At 43.6% G+C, this 24,300-nt stretch overlaps 1 protein-coding gene across 1 annotated transcript in view; it reads right to left on the reverse strand.

Moving 5' to 3' along the window:
* Positions 1 to 15,520, reverse strand: part of LOC131226123 (mediator of RNA polymerase II transcription subunit 33A-like) — a 28,475-nt gene extending 12,955 nt beyond the window's left edge. Inside the window, exons 1-3 of the mRNA XM_058221827.1 lie at positions 15,146 to 15,520; positions 1,713 to 1,823; positions 437 to 784 (exon numbers count right to left, since the gene is read on the reverse strand). Of these exons, the coding sequence (XP_058077810.1) occupies positions 437 to 784; positions 1,713 to 1,823; positions 15,146 to 15,423 (737 nt within the window). The 5' untranslated portion in view covers positions 15,424 to 15,520. The remainder of the gene's footprint in view (positions 1 to 436; positions 785 to 1,712; positions 1,824 to 15,145) is intronic.
* Between the last annotated feature and the right edge of the window lie 8,780 nt (positions 15,521 to 24,300).

Genomic DNA, 24,300 nt, shown 5'->3' on the forward strand with positions numbered 1-24,300 from the left:
AGACCAAATTTAGGGGCCCAAGCCCTAGCCTACAGCACTGCTTTTCCTGGGCCTTGCCATCCCTAACTAGGGGTATCAGGACATCATACCCAACTGATGATCAGCTGCCTATAATTCATCCTTGTAGAATAATGACATTTCAATAAAGATACTTTTGGGTTCCAACTCTTAAGAAACTGAACAAGTGAATCACTATCATCATAATCTTGGCCTTTATCCCAGCAATTTGGGGTTGGCTTTTAAATGGTAGATCGGATTGAGTTTTACGACTGGTTGGGGCATCCCAAGGTCCAACTATGAGCTTTCACGACTCATATTCATACTGGAAATTAGATTCAAACAAGCTTCTATCCAAGTAAATATGGAAAGTTAAATAACTTCCAAAGAGTATAAAACATATGCACAGTGAACTCATTAACAGAGGATGAGCTCTTACATGTTTTGGCGTGCCAAGTAAAGAAGTCTTGAAATTATTTTATGTTGCAGAAATTGCCCAATAAGTTCAATGGCCATCACCATATTCACTTTTTGTAGTTTATCATGATTTTCACTTCTTTTCTCATCAAAATTATTTTCGCCGTCTATTTCCATATCTTGGGGCCTAGTGGGCCATCTGGACTTCTTTTCAGGGATCAATTCCAGCAGCCCTTCATCATCTAATGTTGCATCGAGCAACTGCCATATAATGGAAAAAACAAATTCAACTACTAGCACCCCTGGCTCACATGCTTGAACGCCGAATATCTGGGAAAGATTGAGAACATCACCCACAGATGTGATTATCCTGCATAGCACAAACAGTCAGAAAATGGTACAGTTCTTTCCAGAGAAATAGCCATAAGTAACAGCTTTCATTTAAAATGCCAGAGACAAGACCTGTGGATAAAAGAACCACTACAATGCAAACACAATAATCAACCAGTACAGAAAAGCCACAATGAAATGAAACTTTGACAATATTTAAAGGATATCTTTATTGAAATGGGCACTTTGTTGTGTGCATGCATGCATATATCTGCACGTACGTATGCCATCATGATCTCCATTGGGTTCCCCTACTTGCGTTGCTAGAAACTCCATCCGGTAGCAACTAGCTGGTCCCATGCTTGGTAAGGAGGAAGGAGAATTGAAATCAGGTGAGCAGCCAACCTTTTGCCAATCATTCATGAAAATTCCCATTTTGAGTCTTGCAATGGGTGAAACATGATTCTTAAAGCCAATCACAAATAGTTGAGACAAGAACATCATCCCAGCCTTGTCCGAGCTATTTGGAGCCAGCTCCAAGAATCCTGTTTTACGAATCACTCCCATCCAGAGATCTCATCATCATCATGTAAGCCTCATCCCAAACTAACTGGAGTCAGCTAAGGCTCTATCAATCAGTAGTGAATGGTCCAAATTCCTTCTCACCACCCCAACCCAAGTTCTTTGAGGTTTTTCTCTTGCCCTACTTTCAGGCTTTTGAACCCCGTCACTAACTAAATTTGCTTCCTTAATAATGGGCTGTTTCCGGCTTTCTGACCCACCCCCCCCCCGTGTGTGTGTGATCATGTTAGAATACACTGCACCATAAATAACTAAACGGCAAACATATTAACTGCAACATGTGACATATTGTGGAATACAAAAGGCAAAGCCAAATTATATAATATGGTGACAGTGGACCACAGATTATTCGTTTCTTCTCACAGGCGAATAAAAAAATATCTTACTTTTGATTGTTTGGTCCAGTAATTTGATACGCAAATGAAAAGGCGTGCCTCTTAAGAAGCTCCATATAAAGCCTATAAGCAGCAGGCCGGGAACGTCGACAAGGAATCACCCTGTAGAGAAGTAGAATTCAGGCGGCACACATGTCAATAAAAGAAAGTGTTTTTAATAAGGGAAGAGCGATGGTCATAAGGAAGATTGATTGATTTTTGGGTAGATGAAATTAACGGCTAAAAAAAATTTAAGAAACCAAACAAAAATGCTGGTTGGGAATTTATTCTGCAAAATGAAACACCTCTCTCGAAGGAAAACTCCCCAAATATGTACAGTTCAATATGTATTTTGATAAAACTCCCAAGTTAGACTGCCTTTGAATGCAACACACAACAATATGAGAGATCCATTGCTATATTGAAGTGACTGTTGAGGATTTGAGATAAACATCAAGAATCAGACACTTAGATTCATTCTAGCATATGAAAACCCTCCCACCATTGATATTGCGGCAATACCATGGTTTTAAGACTTGGACGAGTCAATACAACTCGTCCGAGTCGACTTGGAGTCAGTACTTACCCGATCTGGTTCGATACCACGAGTTCCCTCCCACCCCGAGTTGGGCCAATACCCGCCGCCCACACCCCCCACCCCCAGACTGAATGAGTCAATCCAAGTTGCCAAGTCTAAAAACCATGAGTAACAAAAGACTCAAAGGAGAATACAAATCCAAGAATCAGTCTCATCACCTCAGCAATGTATTCACTAAGACTAGGGTTTTTTTTTTTTTTTTTTAATGAAAAGTAGACTAGAACAATTCAATGGTTAATAGTGCCATCAGAGTTGTCTATCCTACTAAGGGACATGGATATTTCATAAGAAAAACAACCCGCTATATCCTCCTAGACTATAATAACCATAAAATCTAGCTTTTGTTATTAATAAAATGCATGGAAGGCCCAAAGAATATGGAACTATATCTAACAACTCAAAAACCAGGTCAACGAAAATTGAATGCAACCAGAATGGAAAAAGAAAAAAAAAAAGTAAAGAAAAAGTAAAGATCATTCGATGATCATAAATAACATCCATTGCAAAATAATAAACAAACATCCACTTGGATTCAGCCTCAACATAAATCAAAACCCAGATGTAATCATGTAAAAGAACCTAAGTTACACCAAATCAAAATTCACCCCACTTAGCATTCCAAAAGAACACCTTCCCATCATGAATCAAAATTATCAGAAAACTAACATCACAACTGTTATAGGGAAATCCGACTCAACGAATCAAGTCCGCTACCTACCTCAAAGTCTGGAGAAGAGACCTCGGAGGTGTATGATTGATGAAAAAGGGGGCCGGGTCCACCCTCAGTCCAAGCCGAAGCCTACCTCGGCCTCTAGCCGTCTCCTTTGGTAACTCGACAAAGGGGTCATATCTATTCACTAGTCAAGGTCAGAGGCTTGGGGTCGGGAGTACCTTGGGTCCTAACTTAGATCCGAGGTCGAGGCTGTACGTTCCGGGCGCCTAACTAAGAAACTGCCTTACGCGGACATGACCGGATATCCCGCCCGCAGATACACTCCTCTAAGACACGATACGCTACATAATCTCTGGATTACAGTCGAAATCTCCACGATCGCAATATCCCACTGATTGAGCGAATCTTGCCGAGATTAACGGACACAGATCATCCAACCCACAGGTATAAATACCAGGGGACCCCATTGATATAGGTACACAATGTCTCAAACCCTCTCTCTACTATCAACTTAGACCCAAATTCCCGTGACCTGATTTAGGCATTGGAGGGTCCCCCGGCTTAGCCAGGGTCTCCTTTGCTCACTCTCTGTGCAGGACTAGGGTTCACTAGAGGTTCGCCATACCGAGTGGAGGGAGGTCCAGATTTTGATCTCAACATTTTTTGGCGCCATTTGTGGGAACCTGATATGAAAGGTCAGGTTCCTATTCTTAAGCATAATGGCAAGAGGAAAGAAGAAAGTAGCAGCTGCGGAACCGGAGCAAAATGATCAGACATGTTCCTCTTCGCTACTTCACGCCAAATCAGCCCCAGGGCCTTCCCAGCGTTCTCGCAATCGGAGAAGCAAGTATCATGCTATGCAAAACGAGTTACAAGCCTTACGTGACGAAATCAACTAGATGAAGTAGCGACAGAAGCCGCAACCGCATCCTGCTCAGGAAAACCCTGTTCCTGAGCCGATTAGTCCGGTTGTGGAAGCACACTCCGCGCCGAGGAGTATGAGACCTGAGGGGCCTCAACGCCAACCCGCTCGGGCGCCAGTTTCCATTCAGAACCCTCCCCCGACTCAAATCCGAGTTCAGGCTCGGAACACGGCAACTCGAGTTCCGACGAATGCCTCGGTCACCTCGGCCCTGTCACCAACGGATCTCCGACATGAGTTAGAAAGAAGAAGGGGGAGGAGAACTCCCGAAGTAGAAAACATACAAGAGATGGTGGCGGAAAACAAAGATCCGTGGGAGACCCGGTTTGCAGAACTCAACAATAAGATTCTGACACTAGAAAAGAAGCAGTAGCCGTCGTCAGTTCCCGCCGCCGTTTAGGCAATGATGGAAGAGACCAAGCCTTCCTTCACCTCGGCAATCATGAGCGAGGTGATGCCACGAAGGTTCCGGATACCTCCCGTTATCCAATACTCTGAATCTGGTGACCCGTCCGAGCATGTGGAGGCTTATCGTTCATGGATGCAAATCTAAACAGCATCGGACGCTATGATGTGCAGGGGGGTTTCAATCACACTCACAGGGTCCGCTAAGAGTTGGTACCGTCAGCTCAAACTCAATTCCATTGGTTCCTTCGCAGAACTTAGCCGATTATTCCTTACCCAGTTCATAAGTGGAAAGAAGAGTCGGAAGCTGAATACTCATCTGTTCACCATCAAGCAAGAGCCTAAGGAGTCATTGAAGGACTACATCGCTCGCTTCAATGAGGAAGTATTACAAGTGGAGGACTACGACGACAAGATGGCACTCTCTGTCATGCTCCTCCACGACAAGATGGCACTCTGCCGTGTTCGGTGGTCTGAAAGAGGGAAGGTTCACCTTCTCTATTGGGAAGAATCCGCCAAAGACGTTAACTGACCTCATCGCCAGAGCTCAGAAGTATACTAATGCCGAGGAATTGTCCAACGCCCACAAGAATGTTCAAGTGACAGAGCCGACTGGCAAGGGAAAGAGGCCAAGGAACGAAGAATCTCAGCCATCCAGCAAAGGACTAGATGACCGCGCTCCTCGCGATTGTTGTCCAAGCAGAAAACCAGAGGGAAAATTCCGTTCCTACACCCCCCCCTCAATACATCTACCGAGCAAATTCTATTAGACATCAGAGGGCACAAACTTTTGAATTGGCCTGTCTGTATGAAGGCTAACCCCGATCATCGAGACAAGCGCAAGTACTGCCGCTTCCATCGGGATCACGGCCACAACACAGCTGATTGCGTGGATCTCAAGGATGAGATCAAGACCCTTATTCGTAGGGGACTGCGCCGATATGCCAAGGAAGAAAGAACCGCTCGGAAAGAAGAGCGAGAGCGAGAGCAGCCGAATAACACCACGGAAGAGCCAGCCGAAATTCGCACCATCTTTAGGGGCTCATCCGGTGGATGAGATTCGAACAGGGCTCGAAAAGCCCATTCTCGGAAGTCTGATCCTAAACACTAAATCCACATAACTGAGCGGGCGAGCAAAGAACTCCGGGTCAGCCCGTGCAATATGACCTTCTCAGATGACGAGACGCGAGGAATCCAGCATCCGCACGATGACGCCCTAGTAGTCACTATGACCATAGCCAACCACAAGGTGTACCGCATCCTGATCGACACCGGAAGCTCAGCAGATGTAATCTACTCCGAGGCTTTCGAAAGAATGGGGATTCCAAGATCACGCCTCATACTTGTGAAGACCCCCCTGCACAGCTTTGCTGGAGAAAGGGTGATCTCCGAGGGAGCCATCTCTCTCCCTATGACTGCGGGAGAAGGACAACATCAAGTCACCCTCATGATGGACTTCCTAGTTGTCAATGTGTCATCCGTACACAACGTCATTCTGGGCAGACATTCTCTCAATGCAATGAGGGCAGTCGTCTCCACCTATCACCTAATGATGAAATTCCCTGCCAAGGGCGTAGGCTACCTCTGAGGCGACCGGCACAAAGCTCGGAGATGTTACACGATAGCAATAAAGAAAGGGTCTGTAAAGCAAGCACTCATCGTCAACGTTCTAGATCCTAGAGGACCTGCGGGAGACCCATCCGTGGAAGACCTGGAGAAAATACTGCTCGACGAGGCAGACCCGAGCAGAACTGTTCAGCTCGAAACATCGTTGAATCCTGAGTAGTGGTCCGAAATACTAGCCTTCCTACGACAGTACAGAAATGTCTTCGCATGGTCGCATGAAGATATGCCCGGAATCTCTCCGGATATCATGGTCCACAAGCTAAATGTGGATCCGGATCACAAACCCGCGAAACAAAAGAGGAGATCGTTCGATGCCGAGCGGTACGAAGCAATAGCCGACGAAGTCTCCATTCTGCTCGACGTCAGCTTCATAGAGGAGGTGCAATATCCCGATTGAATCGCAAATGTGGTCCTCGTCAAGATAGCCAACGGGAAATGGCGGACCTACGTACATTACTCGGATCTGAATAAGGCGTGTCCGAAGAATAGCTTCACGTTGCCTCGGATTAATCAGCTGGTGGACAGCACAGCAGGGCACGAACTACTCTTCTTCCTGGACGCTTACTCCAGGTATAACCAGATCGCGATGCATCCCCCAGACAGGCAGAAGACTACCTTTGTCACTGACAAGGGACTTTACTATTACCGGGTCATGCCATTTGGCCTGAAAAACGCTGGGGCCACATATCAAAGGCTGGTGAATCAGATGTTCGCCAAACAGATCGGGCATATTATGGAAGTGTACGTCGATGACATGCTTGTGAAGAGCATCAAGGCGTCCGATCACTTGACAGATCTCAGAGAAACTTTCACCATCCTCCGAGAATACCAGATGAAGCTGAATCCCGCGAAGTGCGCCTTCGAAGTTGGCTCTGATAAATTCCTCGAGTTTCAAGTCAGCCAGAGGGGCATTGAAGCAAACCCCGACAAAATCAAAGCACTCCTCGATATGAGTTCACCTCAGACTGTCAAGGAGATACAATGCCTCATTGAACGAGTAGTCGCGCTCGGACGATTCATATCCAGAGCCACAGATAAATGTCTTCCCTTCTGTCAACAGTTGAAGGGTCATAAGAAGGCAGAATGGACGTTGGAATGTGAACAGGCCTTTCAGCAACTAAAGCAATATTTAGGTTCGCCACCCCTGCTGTCTAAGCTTGAAGAAGGCGAGCCCGTTCTTATATCTCGCGGTCTCAGCCTCAGTTGTCACCTCGATATTGATTAGACAGGTAGGAGGCAAGCAGGATCCTGTTTATTATGTGAGTAAAGCCATGGTGCCCACCGAGACGAGATATCCAGCTCTGGAAAAGTCAGCACTGTCTCGTCATCTCTGCTCGGAGGTTGCGTCCGTACTTCCAGGCCCATTCCGTCGTCGTGTTGACCGATTCTCCCCTTAAATAAGTCCTCCAAAGGCCCGAAGTGTCGGGTCGATTAACCAAGTGGGCCATCGAACTCGGGGAGTTCGACATCCAGTTCCGACTGAGGACAGCAATTAACGGCCAAGCCGTGGCCAAATTCATTGCGGAATTCACCACCCCGAACGAAGGAGGAATCAATGCTGAAGTAGAGATGACTCTTTCGCCTGTTCCTCCAAGTGATCAAAAGGCGGTATCAGAATCAGGGTGGGTTCTCTATGTAGACAGGTCATCCAATGCCAAGCGTGCCGAGGCAGGAATTGTCCTGGTCGCACCTGATTCCACATCCATCCAGTATGCGATCAGACTCGGTTTCAAGGCCTCTAACAATGAGGCGGAGTACAGGGCTCTGCTAGCAGGACTCATGCTAGCAACTAGTTTGGGAGTCCAGATTCTCCAGGTGTGGAGTGATTCCCAATTAGCAGTGAACCATATCTCCATCGAGTACAAGGCCAAGGAGACTAGGATGGTTGCCTATCTAGCAGAAGCAAGAAAACTGATAGAAAGATTTTAGAGTTGCACTATCCACTAGATTCCTAGAGCAGAAAATTCTTAGGTCGACGCCTGGCGAAATTAGCCTCGGCCACAGAAGGGAAGATCCCGCAGGTCATCCCCGTGGAATTCATAGAGCATCCGTGTATCGACCAAACAGAGAAGAAAACAGTCAATCCAGTAGATGAGACTCCGAGCTGGATGGACCCGATTTATAGCTACCTCACATCTGGTGATGTTCCCTTGGATAGATTGGAAGCTACGCGCCTGAGAGTCAGAGCAGCACGGTACATAGTCCTGGATAGGATATTGTACAAAAAAGAATATTCACAGCCCTATCTCAGGTGTCTCCGACCCGATGAAGCAGATTACGTGGTTCGGGAGATTCACGAAGGCATGTGCGGGAACCATTCAGGGGGTCGGGCCTTGGCCTTGAAAATACTCCGCCAGGGATATTTCTGGCTGACCATCAGGGAAGACTCGAAAAATTACGTTCAAAGATGTGACAAATGTCAATGGTACGCGAATATACTGAGACAACCTGCAGAAGAAATGACTCCCATGAGCGGTCCGTGGCCGTTCGCTCAGTAGGGGATCGACATCATCGGACCTCTACCCAAAGGGAAAGGCCAAGTTAAGTTTGTCATTGTCGCAGTCGACTACTTCACCAAGTGGGCCGAGGCTAAGCCAGTTACAAAGATCATAGAACAGAAGGCGATCGATTTTGTCTTGAAAAACATCATCTGTCGATTCGGGATTCCACACACCATCGTGTCTGATAATGGCAGACACTTTGATAATGACAAGTTCCGAGGAATGTGTCAAAGGCTCGACATCACAAATGCATATTCTTCGCCTCGGCATTCGCAATCCAATGGACAGGTAGAAGCAGTTAACAAGGTCATCAAGCACCATCTCCAAACAAAATTAGAGAAAGCAAAGGGTAACTGGGTCAAGGAGCTTCCATTCGTCTTCTGGGCTTACAGGACTACAGCTCAGTCATCCACTGGAGAGACCCCCTTTTCGCTTTCCTACGGCTCGAAGGCAATAGTGTCAGTCGAAATTGGCCTCCCTACAACTCGGGTCAGAAACTATCAAGAAAACCAAAATGCTGAGTAGATAGCAGCCAACCTGGATCAACTTGAAGAAGCCAGAGAAATCTCTAGACCCCGGGTCGCTGCTCGACATCAACAGGTGGCGCGATTCTACAATTCTAAAGTCAAGACCAGGCGGTTCTGTCCAGGGGACCTAGTCCTTCGCCGAGTCTTCTAGAACACTACAGAAGCAGGGGCTAAGACACTCAGATCTAATTGGGAAGGGTCTACCTCTTACCACTTAGAAGATTTCGAGGGCCGTTAGCTCCCCCACCCCTGGAACACCAAGCACCTGAAAGTCTACTACCCTTGATGTAATAGCCGCTGTGGGCCCCCAATAAATGTACGCCTCCGAGCGACTAGCCTTTAAGGCTCTCAATAAAATTCACATCTCTTCCTATCTATACGAACGGATTACCTACTAAGAGAGTTGCCTCTCATAAGCAGGGCTGGACTGAACAAATTGATCCCTTAAAGAAAGGGTTAGAACGTTATCCCACGAAAATTCTACAAGGCATCCCCTCATAATCAAGGGAAAAGCCAATAGACGACTCGACTCTCCGATAGAAGGGTTGGTTCGTCGCCCGACTGATAGATACATTAAAGGTTGCTCGCCAATTGTGGGAGAAGCCGATCCCTTAGGGGACCGAACTTAACAATTGTAATACCACAAAGTTCAGAATCTATGAAACGACATTGAAACGAGCTGACTCGTCAAGGAGTCGGCTCGGCAATGCCCCAAAATGAACCGACCTTTCAATGAATCAGTTCGGCAGTCAACAATTAACAATCACCATCCAAAAATCAACTACGATTGAGCATATAAAAAAATTATCATCCACATGCCCTCTCCAGAGGGTCAAAAAATATCATCCATAAAAAGGGGGGGAAGAGAGAACATAAAATTGCTAGTCCCTCCGAGCAGATGGACCAGCTACAAAGCTGGGGAGTTGAGTGTCGACAATGGCCTCAGTGGCAGGAGCATCCTGGGCAAACTCCACGAGAGAGGTGCCAGCAGTAGGCTCGGCATGACCAGCGGAGTCTGTCAGAAAGACGTCGAAGCTTAAAGCTAGATAAAGCTTTTTAACCTCAGCCAGGCAAAGCATCAAAACCCGTGTCATAACCAAAATAATATAATTTGTCCAGCTCCTGAGCCCTTTCAGCAGAATCCTTATACTCCGCCACTACCGCAGCCGCCTGTAAGACTGCTTGAGCCTCCAGCTCGGCCCGTAAGGAAGCCTTCTCCGTAGATGCAGCAAACTCGAGGACCTTCCATTGCTGGATGAGACGGTTTGCCACCATCTGTCGCTCCAAATCAAGGTCTTCCTTCGCTGCCTCAATCCCCGACTCGGCTTCCAAGGCCCTAAACTCCAGGTCCTTGTTTGCTTAGCGCAAACTCTTGAGTTCAGGCTCCGCCACGTCCAAGCGGGCCTAAAGTTGGTTAACTTCGCCTTGGAGGCGAAGTTCTCTCGCTCGGCCTTCCGCAGCGGCCCTCCTCAGTTCCTCCTGCTCCGCGCCTAAAGCCTCGAGCTTCTTCTCGAGCTCGACCCATTGTGAGTTTTGCTCTGCTCTCTCCTTCTCGAATTTGGTCAACTCTACTTCTTGTTCCGCCTTCTCGGCCGCAAATTCGGCTCATTCCGCTTCGAGCCACTCCATCTCTTTCAGCCTCTCCTTCACTTCTATCATCATCGGCAATGACTGGTACATTACAGCCGCATAGTCGTTCACGAAGCTGATGTGACGGCGGGAGAGGGTGTCAGCAATCAGCGCCTCGGGTGCATGCTTAGCTGCCCAAGGAATCAGCTGAACCATGTGAAAACCAGGAGGCGGGACCCTGAAAGAGGGTGCGAAAGCTCCCCCTATTGGAGAGGGTGCGGAAGTTCCTCTGACCTCGCTTGCTGCAGAAGCCTGAGCAACCTCCTTAGGCGCGTTCGCACGTCCGATCAGAACCTCGGTGCCACCCAGCATGATTTCGGCTTCAGCAAGGGGGACCGTAGGTCGCGAAAAGGCTACTTCGCCGAGGGTCTCCCCTACTACCTCCCTCCTGGGCCCAGAAGGACCCACCTTGGGGGCTCGCTCCTCAGCAGAAGGCGATGAAATGGTGATGGCCCCGGCTCGAGCAGGAGCCCCAACCTCCGAGGCCCCGGCTCGGGCAGGAGCTCCAACCTCCAAAGCCCCGGCTCGGGCAGGAACCCCAACCTCCAAGACCTCGACTCGGGCAGGAGCTCCAACCTCCGAGGCCCCAGAAACAGGGGTTGGAGCAATGGCAGGAGCAGTCTCTGGGAGAACTATAACATGCGCGATCCCAATCGGGCCTACAACTGGAGCTGCCTCGGCTTCGACCTCGGGAGCCTTCCTCTTCTTCGACGCCGCCTGTGCCCTCTGTTCGGAGGAGAGGACGACATCCATCGGATGATGCGGAGGCCTTCTCCTCTTTGAACCACCAACCTCCATCCCTGTAAAAAAGAAGGGAACAAAAATCGGTCCAGCGTGTCCAGCCAACTAATCTCCGATATCTCTAACCCCGCTTACCAAGGGCGAAGAGGGTGGGCTGAACTCCACAAAAGCCAGACGACACCAGATTCTCCAGGTTAATAAGCCCGAACCAGGTACGTTGATCCGCAGGGATCACTCGAACCCGATCGACCTGATGCTTATGGAAGGCAGAGAGATCTGGAGCCCCCTTTGGTTGAACTACAAGAAGAAACAAGTAATAAGATTGGGCACAAGGAAGAACTAAATGCGCAATACAATCAAAAGAAAAAGTCCGACAACCTAGATTGGCGAACTTGGTGGGGACTTGCGTCTGTATCCGATCCAGTTCAAAGGCTGGGGCCTCCCATTCACCCGAGGCCTAGAACCACTTCCCCTTCCAGTCTTTATTGGAAGAAAGAAGCTGCGTTATCGGGCCTAGGATACATGGGGGCCTAGCCGAGAAGTACCACCAGGCTTTGTCCGTGTTATCATATTTGGCCATGTACAAGAACAAAAATTCCCCTGGCGTTAGTCTCTGGTTCCCTGCCTGATGCCAGAGGATGAAGGTTGAGGCCAAAGTCCTCCAAGAGTTCGGGACTAGCTGCCCCGGCGCAATTCCCAGCTACGTTGTCAGCTCACGTAGGAAAGGATGGAGGGGGAATTGAAGCCCACACTAGAGGGCACAAATGAAGATGGAGATCTCCCCCTCAGCCGAAGACCCTGCTTGGTCCATGGGGGCTGGGGCTCGGATGTGAACCGAATCGGGGATTTGATAATCTTCACGGATCTGAGCCATTTGAGACTCAATCATAACCGATCCACCTGGGATTAGTGGCTTAGCTCTGCCTCCCCTAGGGCCTGCTGTCGATCGTCTTGCGGGGTCGCAGAGAGCCCTCTTTGCTCCTTTGCCACGACTCTTGGCCCTCTGGCTTGCGGATCCTCGGGCCGGAGCTGGGTTATGGAGAGGTATGGCCTCGAAGGGGCCTTCGGACTCTCCGGATCCCGAAACGGAGGTTTCTCGTTCATCCTCCGAACCAGCTCCCCGAACTGAACTCATCTCGTCAGAGTCGCTTGACGTAAAAGAAAAGTGCGTTAAGTGTTGGAAGACTCACAACAATGCAGCCGATTTGCTCCGATCTGTGGGCAATCTATTCCGGCAATGATTTCCCTTTCCAGCAAAAGTATCAGAACAGATTTCTGACAAAGGCGATTTCCGACGAGGGCGATTTCCGACAAAAATTCGGAAAAGAGAAAGGCAAAATGATGAAATGTGAGAAGTATGGGAACAAGGGGAAGAGGGGTTTATATAACCACCTCATCATTCGATGCCATCATTATTAGCTGCTATACCGAGGGCTGATACGACTCAGTATCAGCGCCATGAGACACGTGGAAGAAAGCGATACGTCTGAGCCCACGCTTCAAGGTCAGAATCGTCCTAGCATTTAATACCATTCAATGCCGCAGGCGTCCTTCCGATTCCCCAGCACTCGTAGCGCCGTTCCCCGTACTTCACCGTATGCAAAGCATAACCGCCACCACGTGTCCTCTACTGAGAGGACGGGAACTGAAGAGACGTAGCCGTTGTGTCGCACGCGAGATCAGAGGGGCGAATTGCATTAATTACGGCCCGATCGTCTCAATCGACAGCAAAGATGCAAGTGTCGTCTCATCTCCCCGGGTATTTACTCTCTAAGTCCGAGCTCGAACTAAAAGAGTTAGGGGCTTCTGTTATGGGGAAATCCAACTCAACGAATCAAGTCCGCTACCTACCTCAGAGTCTGGAGAAGAGACCTCGGAGGTGTATGATTGATGAAAAAGGGGGCCGGGTCCACCCTCGGTCCAAGTCGAAGCCTACCTCGGCCTCTAGCCGTCTCGTTTGGTAACTCGACAAAGGGGTCATATCTATTCACTAGTCAAGGTCCGAGGCTTGGGATCGGGAGTACCTTGGGTCCTAAGTTAGATCCGAGGTCAAGGTTTTATGTGTACATTCTGGGTGCCTAACTAAGAAACTGCCTTAGCGGACATGACCGAATATCCCACCCGCGGATACGCTCCTCTAAGACACGATACGCTACATAATCTCTGGATTATGGTCGAAATCTCCACGATCGCAATATCCCACTGATTGAGCGAATCGTGCCAAGATTAACGATCGCAAATCATCCAACCCACAGGTATAAATACCAGGGGACCCCATTGATACAGGTACGCAATATCTCACACCCTCTCTCTACTATCAACTTAGACCCAGATTATTCCCGTGACCTGACTTAGGCATCGGAGGGTCCCTCAGCTTAGCCAGGGTCTCCTTTGCTCACTCTCTGTGTAGGACTAGGGTTCGCTAGAGGTTCGCCATACCGAGTGGAGGGTGGTCCAGATTTTGACCTCAACAACAACCATCCAAACAATCGAGCCAAAAAAAAAAAAAAAAACCAAAAAGAAAAGAAACAACCCCATCAATCCACATTATTCACCAAAACATGAAAGTTAAAAATCTAAATGTAGAGAGATAGAGACATCTCAAAACCTCAAGAGAAGCAACAACGGATATGTCCTTCAAGAATCAGAACCACACAAGAAATACACCACTTCAGAGAGTCCACCAAGGCTGAAGCACCAAACCATCCCATAAACTAAAAATAATTTTTTTTTCAAGTAAATAAGGAGAAAAATTGGAATCCGCAAATTTGGAAGTAAGCATTTCAAAAATAAAAATTTAAACAAAAACCCACATCCCAACCAGCCTAACATAACCAAAAGAACCCACAAATCCGAAGAACGCATAAAAATCCACATCTTCATACCACCCAAAAATCCCAAGGAACAAAGGAAATAAAAAATAAAAAAAATAGAAGAAGAAGAAGAAGAAGAAGAAGACATAACAGTGCAACCAGAGAATTCAAAAAATCAATTTGCAACTAGAAGCATAGTCAAAACAACCCATAAATCCAATGAACCTACACACCCACCACAACAGTGGAATCCACACACCTCAAATCATGCAATTCACAAATCAAATTTAATCGAAAGATCACAAGAAATCCATCAAGAATAACTGAGAAAAAACCCCATAACCCAAATAATCCGCATACCGATATCAGTAAAACATCCAAAAATCTTATTTTTTTTAAAAAAAGGAAAGAAATAAAGCAGAGAGAAAGAGAAGAATCTGTAAACCTTGAAAACAGTAATTCACGAATAAAAATTAGATACCCGTCAAAACACAACCAAAGTAACCCATTATTCTGAAGAATTCACAAAACCCACATTACCGAAACAATTTAAAAAGACAAAAAACAAATCTTGGAGGAAAACAGAGCAACCTCCAACCTCCAAAAAAAAAAAACAAATTTTCATAATTCACAAATCAAAATTAAGAAAAATCCACATCACCAAACCATCACAAAACCCACAGAATTCGCAAAACCCAACATCGACAAACCATCCCAAAACCCACAGAATTCGCAAAACCCGACATGGACAAGCCATCCAAAAATCCAAAGAACCCACAAAACCCAAATCACCAAATCAGCCAAACATTCATTTTTTAAAAAATTTAAAAATAAAAATAAAAATTTAAAGACTAACATGCAAACATCGAAGAACAATTCACGAATCGAAATCAAATGAAAAACCCACATCAAAAACATCTAAAAACAACTCACAACCCAAAGAATTCAAAAAACCAACATCATCAAATCACCCAAAAATCCAAAAGAAGGAGACGGAGAATCTGCCCAACCTCAAAGAAAGCAATGCGAGGACAAGCATCGGAGGAGCAATCTTCGCCGCCACCGCCCTCTCAAGATACTTCCACGCCATGGGGACGTTGTTTCCCCAGCATATGTGGGAAACAAGGACATGAGAAAGGTCTATGGAGGGAAGGGAGACGCCAGATGAGCTCAAGGTAGAAGAGAGGTGGATTGTCCAGATGAGGGGGTCGCTGCCGTTATCCTGCGCACCCTTAGTGAGCTCTAGAACGCTGTCCCAGAGAGGTGGGGTTGCTGAGGAAACCGCCATTTTCAGGTGAGATGGGATTTCATGGAGAGAAGGAAGAAAAACCAAAAGCCTCTCTCTCTCTCTCTCTCTCTCTCTCTCTCGGGCTGCAGAAAAACACTCCAATGAAGAATGCGTAGCTTCTTTTATTACTAGTCCGGGTCCAATGGAGACGAACGTTCACCCATTGATGTGAACGTACAAATCGATGAGTGGTGCCACTTTAATGTTTTAGTGAAATCCAAGCCATCCATCACTTTTTTCAATTCTATTATACTTGCAATATAAAATAAAAGATATATCAAACAATTATATGAGCCACACCGAGTAAAAAGTCCTAAAACCTATAAAAGCACGTTTTGTTGCCCATCCGAGTTTTGGAATGGCCTTATTTTTCATTTATCCACTTATCATCGTTGGATTCATCTTCTTAATGGATTAGATGGAATATAAAAATATACCGGGCCCCACATACAATCTGGAAATTTTCAACGGTGGGTGTCCCATTCCAAATGTTCCCTGTCGTTTGGCCCACGAGATTTGGATAGCCCTGAAATTTTTTCGATCCAAGGGTAAAAATAAGGGATGAAAATGATGGACGGATCCGATATCGTTGAAACTCGCGTTGGGTCCCACCCTCTGATTTATAGGTCAAAACTAGCTGAGAGATCTGTACGGGATACAGCCTCTCGTTTTTTAAATTCGTTTTTGCCTGGATCGCATCTCAGACTAACCAGCGTGTGTCGCGCAATGTGGGGCCCACATATTGAGAAGCTCGATAGCAACCGTTCATCATCTTGGCGCGCAACTCGCGGGGTATAGTAACGCGGAGGAACGACTTTTATGTTAGTGAGATCCACGCCGTCCATCAGGCGACAAAACCCGTGTTTGGCCGTTCATCCCAAAAGATCATGCGATTCAAGACTCAGGTGGGCCACAACAACATGGGGAACATGTAAAATACGCCAAAAACCTCTAGATTCAGTGGTGTGGCCCACCTAAGTTTGGGAATATGATGATTTTTCGGGGCGTCGATTGGTCCTGGTGACAACCATCAAACGGTGGATGGCGTATAAAAACACTACATGGGGGGCCAAGAACAACTAGTGGTGTGCGGCCCATCCCAACCGTTCGCTATCGTGGGGCCTACCTGATTTTCGGATCCGCCAGTTTTGGGTTTTAAGAGTGTTTGGCCGGGTGGATTGGAAGGGATTGAATGGTATTACGGTGGATGGTATGGATTTGAGATAATGATGGCTGCGTAAGTGGATTGGTGCAAGATCTATGGGATTGTTATATCCCGCGATTGCTATATCGAGTCTTTTGGGCACGCCCGGCCAATCCGGGAATTAAACCTTCCCATCCCTTCCGATCCCTTAAACTAAATACGTCCCAGGCAAATTTGACCGGATTAGGGTGGATTGGATGGGATTTAAAAGTAATGATAGTGTTGTTCAGTGGATTGTCTTAGGATCCATGGGATTGCTATATATCTTCACCCAGTCTGTTTGGCACGCCCGGCCAATCAAGGGCCTGCTTGGCCGGACTGATCCCGTGGGATAAGCTTAATTCCTTTTTTGTTTGTAATACGGTAGATGCGTTGAAAAGATATCCATCGTTATTTGAAAGCTATACATGATAACGTACATGTGTTATATCTAACCGTTCATTTGTTTTGTAACCTCGATTTTATGGCATTAGCCAAAAAATGAGCAGATTCAAATCTTATGTGGCCCCAAGAAGTTTTCAAGGTATAGCATTCATCCCCATTGCTTTCTATGGTAGGGTCCACTTGAACTTTAGATCTATCGATTTTTTGGTCCATAGCTAAATACCTATAGTTAAAGAGTGGTCGTGATGGAATGGTTATTGGACTGCGTTGAATTAGTCATGGGACCGAACGTATCTAGCTACTTCCGAGCTGTTTCACTGCAGTTACCAACCATGAGTGGCACATTGGCGATGCAATCTTGATCCACACCTAAGCCCATTTTCTATATTTCCTATTGACGCCAGTTTTGGGTTTTAATAGTGTATACAAGAGACAGAGCAGATGATGGATGGTTAGACCCCGTGCGTTGAATTCAGGCTCGGTAGGGACCGCGGATTGCGTCCAACCCCCGCCTGTCTCCTGCTGGGAACGGACAGCACCTTTGAGTGGCCACTGTGATGTGTGGATCTTATCCACACCGTCTATGCATTTTTTTTCGTATCATTTTATTGCAGCAGTTTAAACACTAGACTGATACAAGGCTTAAGTGGACCACACCACGGGAAGCAGCAGTGATAATGATTCTCACCGTTGAAACTTTTCTAAGGCCCACAGTGATGTTTATTTTCCATCCAACCTATTCGTAAAGTTATGTAAACCTGGATGAAGAGAAAACATAAATAACAGCTCCATCCAAAACTTCTGTAGCCCTCAACAAGTTTTCAACGGTAAAAGTTTAATCCCCATTATGTAGTCCCACTTGAGTGTTTGATCTGCCTCATTTTTTTCTTAATATCCTAAAATGATATGAAAAAATGGATGGACGGTGTAGATAAGATCCATACATCACGGTTGCTACTCAAAACTGTTGCCCGTTCCCAGATGGAGACAGGCGGGGGTAAGACGCAATCCTCGCCCGCTCGATAGGGACGGCTCCAGAGTCCGAGCGCGACTTGGCTGCCGGCCCGAACCAGATTTGTGGTTGAGACCCTCACCGTGGTGGCCCATCACAATGTGTGCACTATACATCTAAGCTGTTCATTCGTTTTTTCATCTTATTTGAGGCCATATTTCCAAAAATAAAGAAGATACAAATTTCAGACAGACCACACCACAGGAAACAGTGGTTACCGACCATTAAAAACTTTTGTGGTGGGCCAAACCGATTTTGAATACCTTGATGATGATTGGAAAAGTGAGAATCTGACTATGATGCGCTCCACTCTATGCAATAAGTATTATAGTGGATTGTCATTTCTCAAGATTGCCAAGGAAATGTGGTATATGGTTGCTAGCACATATTTCCAACGTGATGATTTGGCCCGCACTTATCAGTTGTATTGGGAAATCATAAACATGCAGCAAGGAAAATCCTCCTTAGAAGAATACTATGCAAAGCTTATATTTTTTTTGCTTTTCTTTTTTATATTTCCTCTATATGACCTAACCAACAAATTGGATGGCAAATAAATTAAAGCAGACTGTAAAAAATTTTAATGACAAGCATTCAACCACTATTGTTCCATGTTGTATGGTTCACTTGATATTTAGATCTATCTCAGTTTAGACGTGATATCCTAAAATGACAACATAAAATAAATGGACCCAAGATAAACACATTTCATCGTGGAGCTCATAGCACCAGCCATTACCTAGATTTCGGAATTGGAGGTGTTGCTACTGAGTTCGAGTCCTTGTGCATGTGTTGGGAGTGTGCATTTTCTATGTGTTGTTGTCATGCCTTGAAATTCGGCACTCAAGTTCGAAGACTTCAATCCTGAATTCTCAGGTATGTAGTTAGTAAAAATACATATGAACAAGTTCATTTGTGTTTATGCAGTCCAATTAACATTCACCCATGATCAATTATCAAATTAATTTTAAATTATCAACATAAGAAGTTAAGCATAAATAACTAAACCTATAAATATATGATTAATATTTAAAATATGCAACTTCAAAAGTGGTATCTATCTAGATGAGGATTACACAAGCCACAATATATATTTTATAAAATCAAACAACAGAGCCTACCAAGTTAAGGACTCCAATATATATATATATATATATATATATATATTCAAAACAAATAAAGACTAAAGTTTTATAGTTTCACCTAACACTCCTAAAATGTTACGGTGATGGTGCAAGCCAGTCTAATCCCACACATCTAAAATCTCGATGGTGCCTACATCAATAATATCGTTTGATTAGTGTTTTAAAACACCATCCCAATTAGGGATTGAGTAACTAACTTAGTGATACCATTTTTCTAAGTTATACATATTATCAACGCAATTAAGCATAAGTAATGACAACATTACATAACAAACAATTCATAAGTTAGTTCTTTAAATGCAGGGATGTCATGAGATGCACATATATGGCTCGAAAACAACAACAATAGTAAACCTTTCACATCAACATTATCTTTGGCGAAAAAGTTAATCATATGTGCAATGGTTGACCCGCGGCACAACCCACTAATGTTTGTCATGATATACATGATTAACAAAGTAATTATTATTTCTGATTTAAACAGTAGATACATCCATTCTATCAAAAGAAGTAAAACGAAACACGTGGCAACCCATCACCAATGCCCACTGATCTTATTATGGGTTTGTTACTCGAGAGTCTAACTTATACAATTAAACAACAGTAAGAGCTTGTCACCCAATGAAGATAACAAATAATATAGACTCGTCAGCCAAACACAAATGTGGCAAATGCAAGACATTAAATCCATAAACAATATGATAGGCTCGTGAAGAGGTGTCATAACTGAAAGAAATGACTGTACAAAACCACCGTCGTCGCAAATGCACCAATTAATTTTATTTTATTTTTAGCATAAACAATAGTGTAGTAAATTTCGAGGATAAAATTTTTGTTAAGGGGTAAAATATAACATCCCCTTTTTTTAAACGGTAGGTATTCTAAACCCCACTGATCCCTTTGGTGTGGCCCATTGTAACTTTAGATTACCTTCATTTTTGGACTCATGCCCTAGCATGACTAGACAATACAGATGAACGGAATGGATTCCCTGCAACGCCAATATGAGGCCCATTAGGAAAATAAATAAATAAAACATATGACAACCGTGAAACCAACATTCTTGAGTTTTTCTCTCATCTTCTATTTTCTCCGTTCACAACAAATGGCTTCCGGGACCATCTATTACCTCCAAACCATTGGGAAAGTGGGCCCAGGGTCCTGATCCAAACCGTTCATTTGGTGGATTTTGTCATTTTAACCCATATTTAAAAAATTCCAAACATAATGTACGACATGTGCTACTACCAAACCAATATCACGAACCTCTCTCTCACTTCTTCCATTTTTTCGTTCGACAATAGAACGATTCCGCATCCAAAGTCATTCAAACCATTTATCTTATGAAAATAAGATTAAAAAAAGAAAAAAGAAAATAATGTTGATAATAATGATATTAATCAACGACATGCGTTGTACACGCATGCCGCCTCAACCGCAAAGCCATGAACCTCCGAAACCACTAACGAATCTCCATTAAAGCCTTCATCATTCACCTCTTAAGCTTCCTGCATCAAACTCCATTATCCTAAAGAAGAAAATCGTCAAAAAACCATCGATCAACAAGTCGCCAATAGAGAAAGTACCATCTTCCTTAGCAAGATCATCAATAGTCAAGTTATGTTATAGCTGTCTCTTGACACGGGTCATGTATCAAGTAGATGATCTAACCCACACCACATACCGAGATTTATATATAAATGTCATATGCATTGAATGATATTCGGCTTGCAAGTTGGCAACCATAAAAATACATGTACTTTTGATTGATATGAATGACTGGTTAAACCATTGTACACGTTGAAGTACTTCGATTATATATGTAAATATTATATCTTTTGTGTATATGTTAATTCTTTAATAAGTACTTGTTGTTTAACCAACTGTACACGTGGAATATTAATGATGGATTGTATTGCCTTATTAGATTTACCTTGAATCATTTTGTAATGATGTATTGTTAAATAATGTACATATTTGATTGATGATTAGTTCTACATAAAAATCTTAAATGTATTATGTTTGCTTTTCTATCATATTATATGCCTTTTTGAGTTGCCAGCAAATGATTTTTTTTTTATAGAAATCTTGAATTCTTTTATGTTATGAAATAAGTTACGGCTAAAATATCGTGATATGGGCGTTTTGTCCAGAGTCATTCCCGAAAGATCGGCACGGGTGCTCTGCCCTGGGTAATTCCCTAAAAGATACACACGTGAGTTCTCTGCTCGGACTCACTTTTGAAAGATTGGCATGAGTGCTCTGCCCTGGGTAATTCTCTAAAAGATACACACATGAGGTGCGCTGCCCTGCATTGAATCCTAAAAGAAATCACGTGGTGATCTGCTCAGAGTCGTTCCCTAAAAGATATCACGTGGTGCTCTACCCAGGGTCATTCCCTAAAAAATCATCATAGTAAATATATTTTCAAGTTAATTACAAAAGAGTGCATTTTTAATTCAAACATTTATTAAATTATTTTATTTAATTTTGAAATATTTTTGTGAATATTTATTGTCTAATTAAATGTTGATTTTCTTTAATTATTATTATTATAAAGTTATGTTATGGTATCAATGTATAAATTTCGGTTAGGATGAAAATGATCCTATTGAGCTGTCGTAGTTAGGGTGTTTAAATATTTCAGGTACGGGGTATAAATACTTTGATGAGGCATGCTATTATTGATGATCCAAAGTTATAATCAGTTTCAAGGATTGTTTTTGTTTTAGTTTTAGTTTAAACTTAATGGATTATGTATTTCATTTTACTCAGTTTTATTTTAGTAAAAGAATGGTGTATTAAAGTTGAGATGACTTTATTTAATTATTTTGGCATTGTGATATCAGATATTTTATTTGAGTTTAGTTGATGTAAATGATTTTATGATGAATCTTGGTATTTTGGGAATGAAAATGGTTATATACACTTAAATAAAAGTGAATCTTATACATCACGGGCTTGGAATTTGAATTTAGGTTATTCTACTCGAATACCTAAATTTCTGGGTGTGACAAGTAGCTTATGAAATCTTATAATCAACAAAAGATTATTATCTAATGCTATTAATGGTTGATAAAAATGGAACCAATAAGAATAGTCTGCACCTTATGAAGGAATTTCTCAATTTTTCAAGCAAAACAGGTTAGAGTTTTGGTAAAATATCAATCACTAAATCAAATTCAAAGGAATTATATAAGATTCATTAGATCTATCACTACAGAAGTTTATATTGGAATGTAAGATACATTTCTTACCTCCGATCGTAAAAGGGAAATGAATCTAACAAAGGAAATGACATCGCTCAAGGTTTATTGTGGCAATTACAACACTTGAGAACAAGGACCATGAACCTAAGCTCTCAATTCTCTACCCTCTTTCTTTCCTTCTCCCCTTTTTTCTCATTCTCATTCTCATTCTCTTAAACCCTAGAAAATTCATATTCAGGGGAGGAGAGCCCAAATAATTCGTATTTATAGTACTGAAAGTGATACTTTTAACTCTAAGAGCTAGGTCTTTGGTCATGTAACCCTAGTGGGGGTTAATTATAGCTATTGTTGGGATTCAATGTGAGGTGTGTGGGTTGATCCATGTTGTAGAATACTCGTCTTTAAGGGTGATCAACGTAAGACTTTGATTGTTTTACAATTTAGTTGCGGCAGTTTATGGATATGATCAAAACTTAATTTGACAGTTACCAATCATTGATTGGGGCACACGACTGTACAGATATATGAATGATATTAACCTAAGTTAGTGCCATTAATTTAATCATAATATAATGGTCTGAAAATCTGTAACTTCAGCAAAGATCAAATGAGGACAAATAACTTAAGTTTCTATGTATTTTTAATTACATTCACACATTTCATGCACTCGCCTTGTGAGCCCAAGTTGAACAATTCGATACGTGATTTCCTTGGTTTGTTTCGTGATGGACGTCGAGCCCATCAAGACGAACACCATTCTATAGTTTCACGTCTAGCGGCCTACCAACGAGTGGTCTAAAGCTTATTTAATTAATTCATTCATTTTTAAAATAAAATAATTAATGAAATTTACCGTATACGATTAGCTAGGATTGGATTATCTAAGTTTGTGACATTATCCATTCACAATTAGCAAAAATGGTAATTCGGTCCTAATCACCCTAAATCATAGATTTGAAGGTCATATGATACTTCAGTCAATTCGGTTTATGTGCATAGGACGATATAGATTGGTGGACCTTTATTAAGTTGCAAATATCTTGATTAATTGGCGGTGGGTCGTATAAATATAAGCCCCAGATGAATAAATCACGAGAACAGACTCAAGATTTAAGTGATCGGGCGGACTTGATAGCTTCTCGAGGGTATCTAATCGAATTTGTACGGTTCAATTTATCTAGAAAGGCTTTATTTGAAGTTTTGTCAAGGTCTAATACTTAAAAATACAATTTTATGCGTAAGTTTTCAGGAATTCCAAGTACGAACACGCATATTCATTCATACTTATTTAAGATCTCAACGGTAACATTGGAAGATTTTGTTACCATTGTACTAGCTCAGTCATAAACACGGATGCAGATTGTGTCCTGCCCTTACCAAGACTTGCTCAATCTTGGCAAGGGGTTATGTAGGGCCCACCATTGCATATACATTTTATCCATATTGTTCGTCCATTTTGTCACATCATTTAGGGTATGAGCTAAAAAATGAGGCACATCAAGGTCAAGTGGGTCACATGCTAGGGATTAAATGCCTACCATTGAGAATATTATGGGATTTGCAAAAGTTCTGATCAAGTTGATATTTGTGTGTCCCTTCATTTGCGCCTTTTATCCATGTATTTATGACCTTATGAATAGGCTGTATATCAAATATTTACCATGGTGGGCCTAGGAAGGTTTTACATGTGAGTGTAGTTATCACCATTGCCTCCTGTCATGTGGCCAACTTAAGTCTTTGATATGATTAGTCTTTGGGCTCATGCCCTAAAATAATATGTCAAAGTGAATAGACAAGATGGATAAAACATATAGATCATGGTGGCCCGCAGTCCTGGTAGGATTGACTAAGACACCAAAGCACCCCCTTCTGGCACCAAAGTAAACTCTGTGGAGCCACCATAGTTGTATGTGTTTTATCCAT

Source organism: Magnolia sinica, chromosome 14 (genome assembly GCF_029962835.1).
Source record: "Magnolia sinica isolate HGM2019 chromosome 14, MsV1, whole genome shotgun sequence".
In the NCBI taxonomy this organism is placed as follows: Eukaryota; Viridiplantae; Streptophyta; class Magnoliopsida; order Magnoliales; family Magnoliaceae; genus Magnolia; species Magnolia sinica.